Below are 15,923 nucleotides of genomic sequence, written 5' to 3' on the forward strand. Positions count from 1 at the left end.
TTTGGGAAGACTACTACAGGCAACTCATAACTGGTCTCCTTTCCACCAGCATCTTACCCTCTAGTCAATCCTTCGTAGTATTAGGGAAGTTAGTCTGGGGGAACATGAGTTCAATTTTGGGGGTGAGGCAGGTATACAAATGACTAAGAGAGATGAAGGACTGAAAATCAGGAGGAAGAATTGGAATCATCTGCACCAGAAAAAGAGAAGAAACTTTAAGAGTGGATGAGATCCTACAAGAATGTTTGATACTACAAAAAACAAAAGACTCAAACTTGGGAATTATCATATTGGGTTTAGAGCTTTGCACAGGGTGAGAGTCGAAGGAGAGGGGTGGTGTGTGTATGTAAATGTATGTATAACTGCTTCTAAATTTCTGATGCAATTGTCTACAAATCAGAAGACCAGAGTTAAAAACTTTGCTTCATCACCGAAAGGCCATGTAACTTTGGGCAAGTTATTAGCAGCATAGGGATAGCAACTTAAAATACCTACATGGACTAGAAAGGTACCTATGGAGTGAAGCTGGTGACCTGAAGAGAGAAAAGTGAGCAGTGACCTGATAGAGGCCCCTAGCTCTGGCCTACTGTTTCCAGACCCCAGCAAAGAAGTCAGGCATAGCCTATCAGTCATGAGCATGAACTCTGGAATTGGATGGTCTGGTTTTAAATCCTGGCTCTAACACTTATTTGCTATATATCTTAGAAATAGTTATCCTCTTTGTGCCTTTATTTCTTCACCCATAATATGGGGTAATATCACACATAGCCTAAGACTGTTGTGAGGATCACACTATGACCAACTGGGATTTACCCCAGGAATAGAAGGTTGGTTTAACATATGAAAACCAATTAATGGAATAAACCTTTAATAAAGGAGAAAAGCCACATGACTATCTCCACAGATGCAAACAACTTTTGACAAAAATCCAACACTGTTCATGATAAAAAATACTGTCACAGGCAATGTTTGTGTACCCCTACAATTCATATGATGAAACCCTAATCACTAGTGTGATTTGGAGACAGGGCCTTGGGGAGGTACTTAGGGTTAGATGAAATCATGAGGATGGGGCCCTCATCATGGGATTAGTGTTCCTGTAGGAAGAAGAAAGAGCAAGAGAGCTCTCTTTGAGAGCACAGAGGAAAAGACATACAAAGACTCAGTGAGAAGGTGCCCATCTCCAAGTCAGGAAGAGAACTCTCTAGAACCTAACCATGCTGGTACCCTGATCTCGGACTTCAGCTTCCAGAACTGTGAGAAAATAAATTTGTTGTTCAGGCCACCCAGTCTATGGTATTTTGTTATGGCGGCCTGAGCCACACTGTCAAATTTTAAACAGAACTGTCAACCTATGGCAGTTAGTTTAGTATGTTAGAATATCATGCTAAGGAGTTTTAATGGTCCTGTATGAAACATACCAGTGGCAAAATGGTTGAGTATGTATCAGTAAAAATTTATCATCTCTACTAGAAAACATGTTTTATTAATGGTGGACAAGTGACATCAAATATTACATAGGGGATTAATTTTACACCTTAATAAGCAATAATAATTCCCAGGGATTGGGGAGAGATGAGGGGTACTTTTTCTTTTCAATTTCTTTGAGCCTTGTTTTTCTCATCTTGAAAATAGAGAAAATACCAACCACATAATGCTGCAACCCCTGCAATCCTTAAAGGTCCACGAGAGGTGGATATCCCAGAGTGAATTCTAGTTCTCTGGTTATCGGGACAGTGAAGGGAGGATAAGCTACATAAGTGCCTAATACAATCAATGAAACATCTTTCCATTTGATATTCATGACTAATAACTGGGCTATTTCAGATGAGAAAACTGAAGTCCAGATGAGTAGTTCAAGGGAGGAATTTACTACATGTAGAATGTAATGTAATTAGTTTTAAACTACCTCTTTCCTCCTCCCCATCTAGAAGAACAGAAATAGGAATCTAATACTTTCAAACCTAAAATCTGAACATTTAAATTCCACTGAAAGGATAGCCCTCAATTTCCTAATTCTGTTGTATCCATAGAGATTTACAAACGGGGGGAAAGGGAGAAAGAGAGAGGGAGAGACACACTGTCCTTAAGAACAAAGTTTTGAGCAAACTGTACTGATTTATTTACAACTGTAATTTATAAAGAGTAACACAAATATCTTTACACTAATATTATGAAAGAAGTCCCATGGCTGAAATGGGCAAAAAATGAGACTTCAAGACATTTCTAAAAGGGCCACCAAAAGAAGGGAAAAAATGCAATACAACAGTTGTGGGGAGAGTTATAAATATCAAGTATTGCACCAGGTGCAATTTCATGCAAATGTCTTCAACCACTCAAACTTTATTATTTAGATATTAGAATAAAATATCTTGAATTATGTTGCCTTTTTTTTCACTTGATTTCCATTAAGTAAATTAAAATAACTGGCTGTAAACAGAATACATCTAAATATTTCTCCTATCAACCCCTTAGAGACAATCCATTACATTTTAGGACATAGCAGGTTGTGAGGATTTGCTACTTCCCAAACAGATTTTATAAGCAGTCATTCCATGGCCCCAAATGTGTTCCTGGATTTCTTTCACCAAATGTGTCTAATATGAACCTCAATGAATTAAACTGAGAAAGCTGCAAAATAAAGCAGACCACTTTTCAGTTTTGTCATATTAAGAGACTAAAAATCTTTTCAAACCACTGGAACTTTAGTAAGAGAAAAAAAACCAAATAGGAAAAAGAAATTTCAGAAAGTGATGATAAAAACTAGTTTAGACAGCTCTCTGGTTATCTGGCTTTTCTTTAGGTGGATAATAGTGTGGTCACAGACATAATCTCACTGAGGATAAATCCATGTGTACTCAACACCTGTTTTGAAACATTCTAAATCAAATATTCCTCTGGTAATAAAGACCAATGACATTTTTAAAGATACAAGTCAGTCCCCCAAGTGTTAATTTTAATCTTAACATGCCTACCTACTTATTATAATGCTTTTAACTGCTCCTTAGAGACAATTAGGATGAAGTTTAGTATCTGAAGCACTAAGTGTTCAAACTATTAGCTAATGGTGCAAAGATGACCTTAGAAACTGATGTTTCAACATTTCACTAGTTGGTCTGCATTTGAGTTGGCTGGAATCTTCATCCATTGCATTAAAAAAGATTTCACTCTTTTTAAGAACAGAAACAGCAAGCTAATTGTTAATCTATGTAATACTTTTTAGTTTCTGATACTGCTCAGTGGGTAAACCTAAATGTAGCAATTAAAGGGGTCTCTTCAACGAATTCTACCTCTAATTTTCAGTGAAGACACTGCAAATATATATGTGTATGGTTGTTTTTAAATCTAAACTGATGCATGTTCCCTTAAAACAGCTCTTCAAAACAGAACTGCATTCTGCACCCTTAGTTCATAAGGGCACACGGTCAGTTACTTCAAAGTCATTTAATAACTGACCTTTATAAGAAATCATTTTACAAAACCAAAAATGCAAAAGAAAATTTTAAAAAAATTTAACTTTCCAGAGATTGATTGTAATAATTTACACCTTCTTAGACTTGCTATTCAAGCACCCCCATAAGCAAATGAAAGTCTCCGGTTAGTATTCAGTCAGGAAAATATGTCCATATTTCTCTTGGTTGCCTTAATTTCTTTTGAAATAATTTTCTTTTATATTAACTTTCCAAAGCATCCAAAACTTTCATGATCTGTTGTTTTATGGCTTTGGTAGCATCTCCTGCATTTGGAATCAAATACCTACGGGGGAAAAATATATATATTAATATAGAGACTTCTGTTCAGGATTCAACTTAGATATCAATTCCAATGTCGAAGTAACCTACAAATCAAGCACAGATGCCCTCCTATGTACTCCCCATCACTTATTTCAACATATACTCAAAAGAGTTATTTTTAAAGAAAGAAAATCCAAATGCAAAAGCAAGGTGATTTTTCATATTGCATAGAGCAAGGTGGAATGAACTGGAGATCAGGAGTCAGGAGGGCTATATTTGGTTCTAACACAAGTGTGAAGACCTGGAAGTCATTCAACCCCTCTGGGCTTCACATTTTTACCTGTAAGATTAAAGATGGTTTAGCTTCGAGAGCAGTGTGGTCTACGGCCCTTGTGCCGGTCCATGAACTGTTTGTCACTGGTACACAATGAGGTAAGGAAGAACTTGTACCAGACTGTAAATTAACTACATCATCCAGCACACTGCTTACTTCGTTGATACGTTTTTAAAACAAGAATTATTTGATGAAGGAAAATAAAAGCTCGTATTTAATTGCAAACCAACATTTAGTGTAGCACTGGTGTAGATTATTCCTAAAGACACTTCTGTCAAAAGGTTTGTGAAATTAGCTACTGCACTTAATGAAATCATGTGCTAATGGCTAAACCATATATTACTACAAATTTGTAAGAAAAAAGATAGCGAGAATACTAATAAAAATGGTTCAAGTATCCTGTTCCACCATCCATTTCCCAAAATAGAGAAACAAACCGTGTTTAATAATGAACTAATTCAGTAATTCAGATAACATCATCCTAAGAAAATCTTACCTTTCGATTGCCAAGATTTCTATTCCTGAAGTGCTGCTGTTTCCATACTTGAAGGTAATTAGCTCAGGATGTTTTTTTTTGGATGTTATTTTAACCACAGAATTTAGTGCTTGTCGAGACTGTATATAAGCCAATCCTTTCCGTGAAAGAATCTCCCTTAAACAGTACATATGTGTTGCAGTAACCAACAGATGACTTGAGAGGGACAAAAGCATTAAAAAAACAAAAAGAATTTAAAGAAATGTCATTTAAAACAACTATTACTTCAACAGCCCCAATTATAAAAAATGTTCAACTCCAGATGAAATTACTTTTGAGTTAAAAAGTGAAGGCAAAGGATCGTCTATAAACAAATAAGCTACCTAGTAACAGCTTTTAATTTTCCTTTAGTTGTATGCAAAATTAATGTTTTATTAACAGATAATCCTGTAACTGTTTAAGAGCAAAAATTATATTTAATATAATAAAAACTATAATACAATTAGAAATCATTAAAATGATAAATTTTTAGAATCTATTCTATATGGTATTTGGAATATACTACCTTTCAGACTTTTAACAGTAAACTATCCTCATTCAACATACCATAACATATACTTTATGTCAAAGACCACTAAGCAATACCTGGACTGCCTTACATATTTAATAATATTCTGTAACTGGATCCTACAGGCAAAATAGGGATAGAATTATTAATACACACACCCTGCTTTGTGTCTCAGCTCACTTTTAGTATAGTGATAATACTCACACACTTTTATGAAATACAACAGGACAAACATCAGATATCCAGAATGTGGGACATTCTGCAGAACAGTTGGCCTAGACTCAAAAAGGATTCATTCAACATGAAGAAAAGGGCGAAGTGTGGTGAGGGAAGCAGTATTGTTCTACACTGGGTGAGACTAAAGAGAGATAACAAGCAAATGCAATGTGTGAAACAGGACTGGATCCTGGACCAGGAAGAAAAAAACAAAGACGATAAAAGATACTTTAGAGACACTGAAAAATTTGAGTGTGTTCTGTATGTTGAATGATGTTTATTAATTTTAAAGTTTTTAAAGATGTGATAGTGTTACTGGAGTTGTGGAGGAGACTGTTCATATTCTTTGGAGATTTATGCTGAAGCATTTAGGGGTAAAGTGTCATACCTATAAGCTTCTTCTGAATGGTATGACAAAAAGAAAGTGTATGTGTATGTGTGTATGTATATACAAACATAACGAGAGAGATGGGGTAGTGTGAAAAAAAGTTAAAAGCTGGTGAGTCTGAGAGAGGCTTATAAAGATATTCAATGTACTCTGTCTTCAACTTTTCTGTTTAAATTTTTCAAAATAAAAAAATTACATTAGAAATATTTTTTAAAACTCAAGACATATAATACAAGTTGACAGAGGGAAATTATATCTCATTGTGTGTTTATTATTTTTTTCTGCACTGCACAGCATGCGGGATCTCAGTTCCCTGACCAGGGATTGAACCCGTGCCCCCTGCAGTGGAAGCTCAGAGTCTTAACCACTGGACCGCCAGGGAAATCCCCAGGAAATTATATCTTACTGTACTTAGATACATAAAATTTCTTCTGCAGCTACCTTTTATATCATTACTTCCCTAAATTCAATTTTACTTCTGAAGAAGGTATTTTAAAAAGTACCTAGGAAATATGTGTCCACTTTCTTTCACTTCTTTACAAGGAAAATGATGCTTGACGTCTGGCTTGTTTATCCAAGTCTGAATGTTTACAACCTCTTTTCTATCATCATCTGACATTGAAGAACTGTCAATTTCATCTATAAAGAATTATAAGATGTTAAAAGTGGGTATCACCAACTTTAAAAATGATACATTTTTTAATAGCCTGAAAAAAATTTCAGTAGTATTTTAAACACACATGTTGGAAAAAACAAAATTCTAACCCAGCAACTGTATTTCCTTATGCCACTGGTACTACTATAAAAGATTATGAAACATCATTCTATATGGTGTGAAAATATTGAGAATATACTTTTAAAATATTAAACTATGAGGAATTTCAACTTTTTTTTTTTTTTTTGCGGTACGCGGGCCTCTCACCGTTGTGGCCTCTCCCGTTGCGGAGTACAGGCTCCGGACGCGCAGGCTCAGCGGCCATGGCTCACAGGCCCAGCCGCTCCGTGGCATGTGGGATCTTCCCAGACCGGGGCACAAACCCGTGTCCCCTGCAGCGGCAGGCGGACTCTCAACCACTGCGCCACCAGGGAAGCCCTCAACTTTTTTGATTTATATAACATAACTCTAATCTATGACTAGTCTGTCGAGAGATGGCAGAATTGTCCAATAATAATATTAGCATCTATCTTGAGGGCAAAGATGGCAGAGTTCTTTTTCTCTTGCTGGTTTCTTTTTTTTTTTAATTGAAGTATAGTAGATTTACAAAATTATACTGGTTTTAGGTGTACAATATAGTGATTCAATATTTTTATAGATTGCACTCCATCTGCAGAGTTGCTGGTTTCTGATTTTAAGGAAAATAACAACAACAAAAAAATCCATGCTGGGATAGATAAGTAAAAATCTATTTAGTGGAATTTTTTGCGAAAGAAGTGTAAGACATTCTAGTTATTTTGTTTTTCTAATTTAACAAAGGGGAATTACATTCCCTAGAGTTAATAATTGTAGATATTCTTCTCTTTGCTTTTTAAGAAATCAAAATATAAAAAGACATAATAAAAAAATGAAATCTCACATATCTATTCACCTCTAGCTTAAATAAAAAAGTGAAGCACTCATGGATTTCTGCCCAGGCACATCTCCCTTTCTTCCCCACTAAGAAACAGTGACTATGTGAATTTGGTGTCTCATCTTTACTTTTAACCCAACATGAAAATTCTTAAATGATATACAGTAGCGTTTTGCATTTTAAGTAAAATTTATATAAATAGTACACTGTTCAATTGTATTCTTCTGCAACTGCTATCCTACTCCCAACATTGTAAAATTTATCCATGTTGACACACATAGCTCTAGTTTTCTTATTTTTCATTACTGTGCAATTTTCCAGAGTGTAAATATATATGTGTATATATACATGTATGATATGTGAAATATACCATCATTTATTCATCCATTTCCCTCCTCCCTTTGTTAATGGAATAACACATATTTAGAGAGCGATAGAGACTGACAGGTAACAGGAAAATGGCAAAAGAGGGGGAGGAAAAAGGAGAAAAGGAAACAATTACAAATAGCACACAGAAGTGCATGAAACAGAAGATAAAGAATAGCTAGAGAAGGTGTTGGGGAAAAATCTGTATAGAAATAAAATACAATGTACTGATTATTTTACTATAATATAAAATAAAAGAAGAAGTATATTTTTGGATTTTATATACAGGAATATAAAAATTTTGTGTAGGAGAAAATAAAAATTCTGCGTATTTGCTTCAAAAAAAAAAGGAAATAACATACAGAAAATTACATTTACCTCAATGCAGTTTTCAGGAAGTTGACTCTGTAATATCCATTAAAACGTCAAATGTGAGTCCCTCTAATCTGGCAATCTTACTGTTAAGAATTTACCCTCTGGATATACTTGCAAAAGTTAACCTAGATATATGCATAAAGATAGCCAGTGCTATTTGAAACAGAAATAAAACTGGAAAACTACCAGTGTCAATTGGGAGAAGAATGATTTAATTATGGTATGTTTGTGTAACAGAAAGAGAACAGAATGATTTAATTATGGTACATTTGTATAACAGAAAGAGAATTGTGAAGGTATACAGGCTGAGGTGGAAAATATGAAACATATATTACTAAGTGGAAAAAGCAAAATGAGATTTGCGAGTATTTTTTTCTTATTTTGTACTTTTACATATAACATACACTTTACATACCATACATATTTTAATATATTTTTTCTAACTCAATACACATTGATATTAATTATGATTACTTAAGCAGGGTAATCTGGGCAGTGGGATTATGAACGAAAGTAATAAATTATTTTTTAAAATATAAAGAAAGACAATCACAGAGGATGACAAGCTTCCCTGGCATAATATCCCCATCTTGTGGCCCTTTAGGCTACTGCCTCCAGTTTCAAAAGGCTCTTTTCAGATGTCTCAATTCCCTCAATCTCCTACCTGGGTGGATCAGGGGGATTTAAATCCAATCCCATGGATTTAAATACTATTTATACACTGATAATTCCCAGATTATCACCAGCTTAGACTTCTCTCCTCAGCTAAAGACTCCTATAATCAACCGCCTACTCAGCATTTCTATGGCATAATTTAAGATGACCAAAACCAAACTCTTAATAGAAAAACCACAGACTCTCCAATCTCCTCTACAGAATTTCACTGTGTCTTTTTTTTTTTTTTTTAAGCAGTTGTTCAGCTACTCCCAGAATTATCTCTATAATCACTCTTGGTGCTTGAAGAAAGCAGTCTGTAAATTAGTGTATTGCCATACCTGTGTCGTATTCTTCTTCATCCCCAATGCTGAAAACAGGCTTTACACCACGGTAAGGCTTTCCCACTCTGTCACTGCTGCTCACATGCCTATATTCAAATAATTTTAGGAGGGAAATCATTACTTAAGTTACCAAAGATTTTCACCAAGTATCATTTGAATATTAAAACAAAATACAAATGTTCTGTGCGCCCACAATGTACCACCCAGTTTCAGGAGAGCTATGTTAAGGAAATTGAAACAAGATAAGGAAATTGTTAGCAAAAGTGGCATAAGGTCTTGGGTATGCGGAATGTTTTCAAATGTGTAAAAATTAAATTTTAAACAATTTTAATGTTCACATAAAACCAATGCATTGTGAAGTTCCTTAACCTCTCTGTGCTTCTGTGTCCTTATCTGTAAAATGGTGGTAACAATATCTAACCTTCCTGGTTACTGTGAAAATTAAATCAGTTAGGACTTCCCTGGTGGCACAGTGGTTAAGAATCTGCCTGCCAATGTAGGGGACACGGGTTCGGGCCCTGGTCCAGGAAGATCCCACATGCGGCGGAGCAACTAAGCCCGTGCGCCACAACTACTAAGCCTGCGCTCTAGAGCCCGCGAGCCACAACTACTGAAGCCCGTGAGCCTAGAGACCATGCTCCGCAACAAGAGAAGCCCGCGCACCGCATGAAGAGTAGCCCCCGCTCCACGCAACTAGAGAAAGCCCGCGCGCAGCAACGAAGACCCAACGCAGCCAAAAATAAACAAAAAAATTTAATCAGTTAATATTTGGTAAAGCTCTTAGAACAATGCCTGGCATACAGCAAGTGCTACATACACGTTTGTTAGACAAAATAGTTTATGAAACCAAATATTCAAATTCCAGTGGGAGTGCCTAATTCTCATATGGGTACAAATGTCTTAAGGTTTTTCCTCTCATTTTTTTTTCATTACTGTTACTTTTGTTTCAACAGAAACTAAGATGCTACTTCTTTTACATAAATAAACCATGAAAATGAATTTGCCTTTCACTTTCAAGTGACAGAAACATAAACATGCAAACTCAAACTTAGTAAGTTCTGCAGGAAGTATGACCTCTCTCTTTTTTAATATAAAAATCAATACCTCATTACTTTTCAGGTAACCTCAAATAAACCAATAAGTAAACTTAAAATATTTCGACAAAATACCACATGTTTCTGGAGAAAGAGTATTGTATTATTTGTAGAATAAGGTTCAGCTAAGATAATCTATGATGAAGGAAAACTGTGGCTTTTTTTTCCTTGTCATGTATCGAGAGTTCAATGTGGAAAAAAAATCAAGTTATGTGTCTTTAGTCTTAGAATTCAATTTTTCCAGAAGACAGAGATCAAATCTGTATTTTAAATGATTTCTTAATACATATCATCAATAAAAATGAAGACCTAATTTTGTTAAAATATGCTTAAATCTTTATTTCTCCCAAAACAACATTCCTCAACAGAAAACCAATGAGAGTTGAGTATATAACAGAATTATAAGTTAATCAATACACTGCTTACAGTTTAAGTTACAAAATCATTTTTTATGTTAAAGCATATCTAATGTAAAATTATCCAATAAATTATCAAACTATGCTCATTAAAGAAAATGAAGGAAATAATTCAAATACCTATGAAACTCAGATTCAGCTTACTTACAAAAGGCAAAGATAATATAGCTTTGTGTAACAATACTTTAGTGCGGTCTAGATTATAAAATTGTATGAGATTAAGTTATTGGTGCTCTCCTGATATTGAAGTATAAACTGCTATAACATAGAAAGTAAGATAATGTTTACAGTAAATGCTTGAACCAGAATATAAATGACATCCAAAAAAAAAAGCTGGACTCTTTTTAAAAAGCAGTATAGGGCTTCCCCGGTGGCGCAGTGGTTGAGAGTCCGCCTGCCAAAGCAGGGGACACGGGTTGGGGACATGGGTTCATGCCCCAGTCCGGGAAGATCCCACATGCCGTGGAGTGGCTGGGCCCGTGAGCCATGGCCACTGAGCCTGCGCGTCCGGAGCCTGTGCTCTGCAACGGGAGAGGCCACAACAGTGAGAGGCCCGCGTACCACGCAAAAAAAAAAAAAAAAAAAAAAAAAAAAGCAGTATATCTATGCTTTTTTAGCAGAAACAAAACCTACAAGAGTTTGACTAGATTTTAACCTGATTTACTGACCTCAAAAACCAACCCAATTTATTCTAACTTTTCACTAAACTCTATTTTCAAAATGGATATATCTGCCTGTGGACTAGAGAAGATAATTTGAATGTTTAAAGAATTATTTGCGATAAAACTTGGGAGTTAAAATTAGACTAATTCAATGGTCCTGTAACAAGAGAAAACAGAAAGATGATTCACAAATAGATTATAATTTTAAAAGAAGCAACCTCCTTTAAAATTATAAAATTATAATAAAAGGTCTGTAACTGGCATTGGCCAACTCTTATCCGTAAGTTGAAAGTAAACTATTGTTAAAAATGCTACTTCTAATTCACTGAAAATATTGAAATGACCTGCTAGAAAAGTGAACTCCATTATTCTGAAGCTTAACTTACATTCCAAGTATGATTAGAATTTCTTTTTAAATGTTCATAGGGATTGCTATAATTGATATTCAAACTCAAATTGCAGAAAAATCATGAGTATAAAAACTGTAAAGCCATACAGTATAATGTTCTCTTGTTTATCCTAATTGAAGATCCAGTAGATTTCTAAACTTTAAACCTATGGAATCTAATGATAAGTACCCCGTTTTATTGGGGTCAGAGAAGAGATGGATTATATTTTAACATGTCCACCATGGCCTAATTTCTTTCAAGGAAAAGCAAAGGTCGAACCCTAGAACTATAGTTTGTTCACACCAATTTATATAATGTTAACTCACCAACTTAAATACATACATCTTATTAAGAAAAACCTAGCAATATTATAAAACTACATAGTGTACATAGTGTACATGAAATAACAAAAAATTTGAACCACAAACTGTGCCTTTTCTCAGATGCTGTAATTTTCCCTACTGTTAGAGCACAAGACAGAAGTAAATGATCTCCAAAGCTAATACCCTCCTAACTCTGAGACTACATATTTTCTTTGTTTCACCTTCCTCTGTCTCAGAATAAAAACTGCAGATTTTATGAAGTTGTTGGGTTTGAATGTACTTGATTTTCATATGAGGAATGGGAGATATAAAGAAGAAGGCAAGGAAAAAAATTAAAATGATCGAGCAAAAAACCAAAAGGAAAACATATCAGCATCACACACTCCTAAAAGCAGAATGAGAAAAGTTTAGCACTTGAAACAGCTGCATGAAATTTTAGCCAAGACAACATGACGCTTATAGACAGCATGAAGCATGCTAAAGGAAAAGGATGGTCCAGTAAAGCTGCTCTACTCATTGGCTTACCGCTCGGTACATGTTCTGTCTGGCCAAGGAAGATTGAAAGACATTCTATAGCAAATTGAGGCAGAGGACAGAACAATATGATTATTAAAAATGCAAAAGCTTTAAAACAAAAATATAATCAGTTTTTCTAACCCAGGGGGTATATTAAAAAAGAATATTTTGATCATCCCAAGTACAAAGAAAAATGAAGAAAAGTCAGTTTCAAGTGATTCTTTAACGAAGAGAAAATAGTCTTTTCAATTTAGAATTATCACTAGTTCATTTTAAAATAAATTTTAAGTGTTCATGCTACAAAATGTACCAATAATAGTACCCTAGGGCTTCCCTGGTGGCGCAGTGGTTGGGAGTCCGCCTGCCGATGCAGGGGACACGGGTTCGTGCCCCGGTCGGGGAAGATCCCACATGCCGTGGAGCGGCTGGGCCCGTGAGCCATGGCCGCTGAGCCTGCGCATCCAGAGCCTGTGCTCCGCAGCGGGAGAGGCCACAACAGTGAGAGGCCCGCGTACCGGAAAAAAAAAAAAAATAGTACCCTAATTGAGAATGCACTCACTAAAAGTAATTTTAAAATTAAGGCTTTTGAAAGCAGACATAATTTTAATGAGCAAAAAAAAAACCTTTCAGCCTTGATAACAACACTTTAACATTAGTCCATTGTAGACAAGGTACAATTTTTTTGGATTAGTGAAAATAATCTATATCTTCTTTGCTATTTACTAAATGGGAAAAAAAATCTCTGTATGCATATGCCCTTCATTTAATAAAGTGAAAATTAGTAAATGCCTTATATTCAGTTCTTAAAATCAAATACTTCAACTCTCCTAGGGTGCTGCAAGTAAGACATGAGAGTGAAATTAAATACTATAACACATTTCCAAGATCAGGCTTGCTTAGAAACAAATTTCACGCTGGGATTATTAGGTTAGCTTTGAACCCTAAGAACAAGAAAGATCAATGAGACCAACATGTGGAGGAAAAAAAACATACTGTGCCCTCACAGTTCCAGTAAGAAACAATATAACAGACATTCTTAAACTTATCATTTGTTAGCTGGATACTTCATTTGTAATTGGGAAAATAGGGGTCACACATGCTATGAACAAAATTCTATGAAGATCTGAATTCTTAAACTTTACAAAAACGGGTTTCTGCTTGCTTTAGTATGACCAAATTTTCTAGGTTTTAAATTCCTGAAGCGGAGAAAGAGATTCCTGCTAAGAGATTACTGCACTTAGCAGATGATTCCCAACCATTTGACATGTGGGAAGCAGATGCTATATGAAGTATCATATACATAATAGCATTGGAATAATTTTTTTCTAATGAATGGCGTGAAGGGGCAGAATTATTACTTGCCTCCTATTCTGAGCAGTGGGAGAAGAGAGAGTAATCTTTACAGTAAAATTTTATAGCAATAAAGAACATCTCTGTGATGACAACAAAAACTGGAATCATCTAATAAAAAATGTAATTTACGATCCTTTTCTAGAGCACATTCTATTCAACTAACATTTACTGTTAAGATACTTTTCTATAGTTTTAATTACTCATCACAAATTCATACTGTATAAGCAACTCACCGGTCCACAGGAGTTGATGTATTCTCAATAAAACTGATAACTTTTTCCCTGACATTAACGGATTTTGTCTTCAAAGCAACAGTCATTTTATTTACTAGTGATTTCATTCCTCTATCATTTGAGCCATTAGAAGATTCACCCTGAAAAAAAGAAAAACAAACAACAACTTACTGATGGATTAACTGCTCTCCAAATGATTAGCAAGATACACTACTGCTAAAGGTTATCTAGATGCTATGTCCTGAACTGGGTGCACCCCCTGACCATAAATTCGTGTGTTACAAGTTCTAATCCCCAGGGTACCTCAGAAAGTGACTGAATGCGGAGACAGGGCCTTTAGAGAGTAAACTAAGGTTAAATGAGGTGGGCCCTAGCCAATATGACTGATACTCTTACAGGAAGAAGGGGATACATCAGGGATTCACATGCACAGAAAAAAGGCCATGTACCAACATCACAGGAAGGTGGTACTCTGAAAGCCAAAGACAGAGGCCTTAGGAGAAATTAAACCTGCTAGCCCTTTGATCCCAGACCTGTAGCCTCTGGAACTATGAGAAAATACATTAAGCCACCTAGTTGGTTGTATTTTGTTATGGCAGCCCCAGCAGACTGATACACTGGGTGAAACCATTTTAGGAATGGAAGGTAGAAATGAAAAATGAGGATATGTATTACACACATAAATGTGTGGAGGCTGAAATTACCTTATTTATTCAATAAGAAATAAAGTTATTGACCTTTTCTTAACTCAGATTACTCTATAAAGATAAGCAAAATTATAATCAGAATACCATTCATATAGCTAAATTTTTAAACATTTATTCCTTGTAAATTTTTGCTGTTTAAAACATTATTACTTAGGCCTTTAATTTCTCAAGAAAAGTCACTCTTATGTACCTAGTGTAATAGATGTGAGTATAATTCTTGAGTTGTATATAATTGCCCTACAGGGGAAGCTGGTAGTAGATGTCAAAAGTTTTAAAATGTGCCTATCTTCTGCTTATTAATTCTTCTTCAGAATTTATGGGGAGGAAATAATCAGAAAATGCCCTAGGATTTAGGAACTATTTGGTGGAAAACTATACTGATACTAAAAAAAAAAAAAAAAAGCATTTAAAAATACTAGAAAATGCTCATATGTTCAATGAGAAAGCAGAAAATAAAACTGTATGTACACTCTGATCACTACTCTGATCACTACTTTTAAAATAAAATACTAAAAAAAATATGCATTATAAAAGATTTAAAGAAAATATTTCAAACTATGAATAGCTGTTATCCATGGTTGGGTTATAAATAATTTTGATTTCTTTATATTTTTCATATTTATATATGATGCTACAATGAACATGTATTATTCTTATTTTTAAGAGAAGTCATTAACTAAATAACACAAAAATCATGTTCCCATTGCCATATCCAAATTCAAAACCAAATTAAACTGACTGTGGAAATTCTTTGGTACTTCTGAATGTAACACATCTTTAAGACAGTTATCTTTAGCCTCAATCATTGTTTTTCAAATCTGAAGATAAAAAGTTCAATACAAGGACCATCCAAAGCTGTGGACAGGAATATAAATTAGAATAATATTTTTTGGAGGGCAATTTGACAATAATGCAGAATTCTAAGGATTTTGACATGTAATCTTCTGATCATGTTATTTCACTTCTAGGATGAAATAATCATGTCATATGCAAATATATTACTACAAAACTTAATTGTAGTAGTGTATATAATAGTAAAAGACTAGAAACAATGTAAATATTCAACAATAAGGGGACTAACTGAACACATTATAATACATCTATACTATTTAGATATTTAAAATGAAAACAGCAAATACTTATTAAATAAATGGCGAGCTCCCAGCTACCTAGATCAAGCTGAAAACCTAATTCTCAGAGAAGACTTA

The 15,923-nt window shown here is 34.8% G+C and overlaps 1 protein-coding gene across 3 annotated transcripts in view; it reads right to left on the bottom strand.

The window, feature by feature from the left end:
- Positions 1-2,098: 2,098 nt before the first annotated feature.
- TBC1D23 (TBC1 domain family member 23) overlaps positions 2,099-15,923 on the bottom strand; it is a 62,531-nt gene continuing 48,706 nt past the window's right edge. For 2 of the 3 annotated variants that reach the window (XM_049710037.1, XM_049710039.1), the window contains 6 exons: positions 14,009-14,148; positions 12,432-12,476; positions 9,020-9,108; positions 6,219-6,354; positions 4,565-4,759; positions 2,099-3,756 (listed from right to left, as the gene is read on the bottom strand). In XM_049710037.1, coding sequence (XP_049565994.1) covers positions 3,675-3,756; positions 4,565-4,759; positions 6,219-6,354; positions 9,020-9,108; positions 12,432-12,476; positions 14,009-14,148 — 687 coding nt within the window. In that variant the 3' untranslated portion in view covers positions 2,099-3,674. The remainder of the gene's footprint in view (positions 3,757-4,564; positions 4,760-6,218; positions 6,355-9,019; positions 9,109-12,431; positions 12,477-14,008; positions 14,149-15,923) is intronic. The other variant, XM_049710038.1, reaches the window with a different exon arrangement.

Source organism: Orcinus orca, chromosome 5 (assembly GCF_937001465.1).
Source record: "Orcinus orca chromosome 5, mOrcOrc1.1, whole genome shotgun sequence".
Lineage (NCBI taxonomy): Eukaryota > Metazoa > Chordata > Mammalia > Artiodactyla > Delphinidae > Orcinus > Orcinus orca.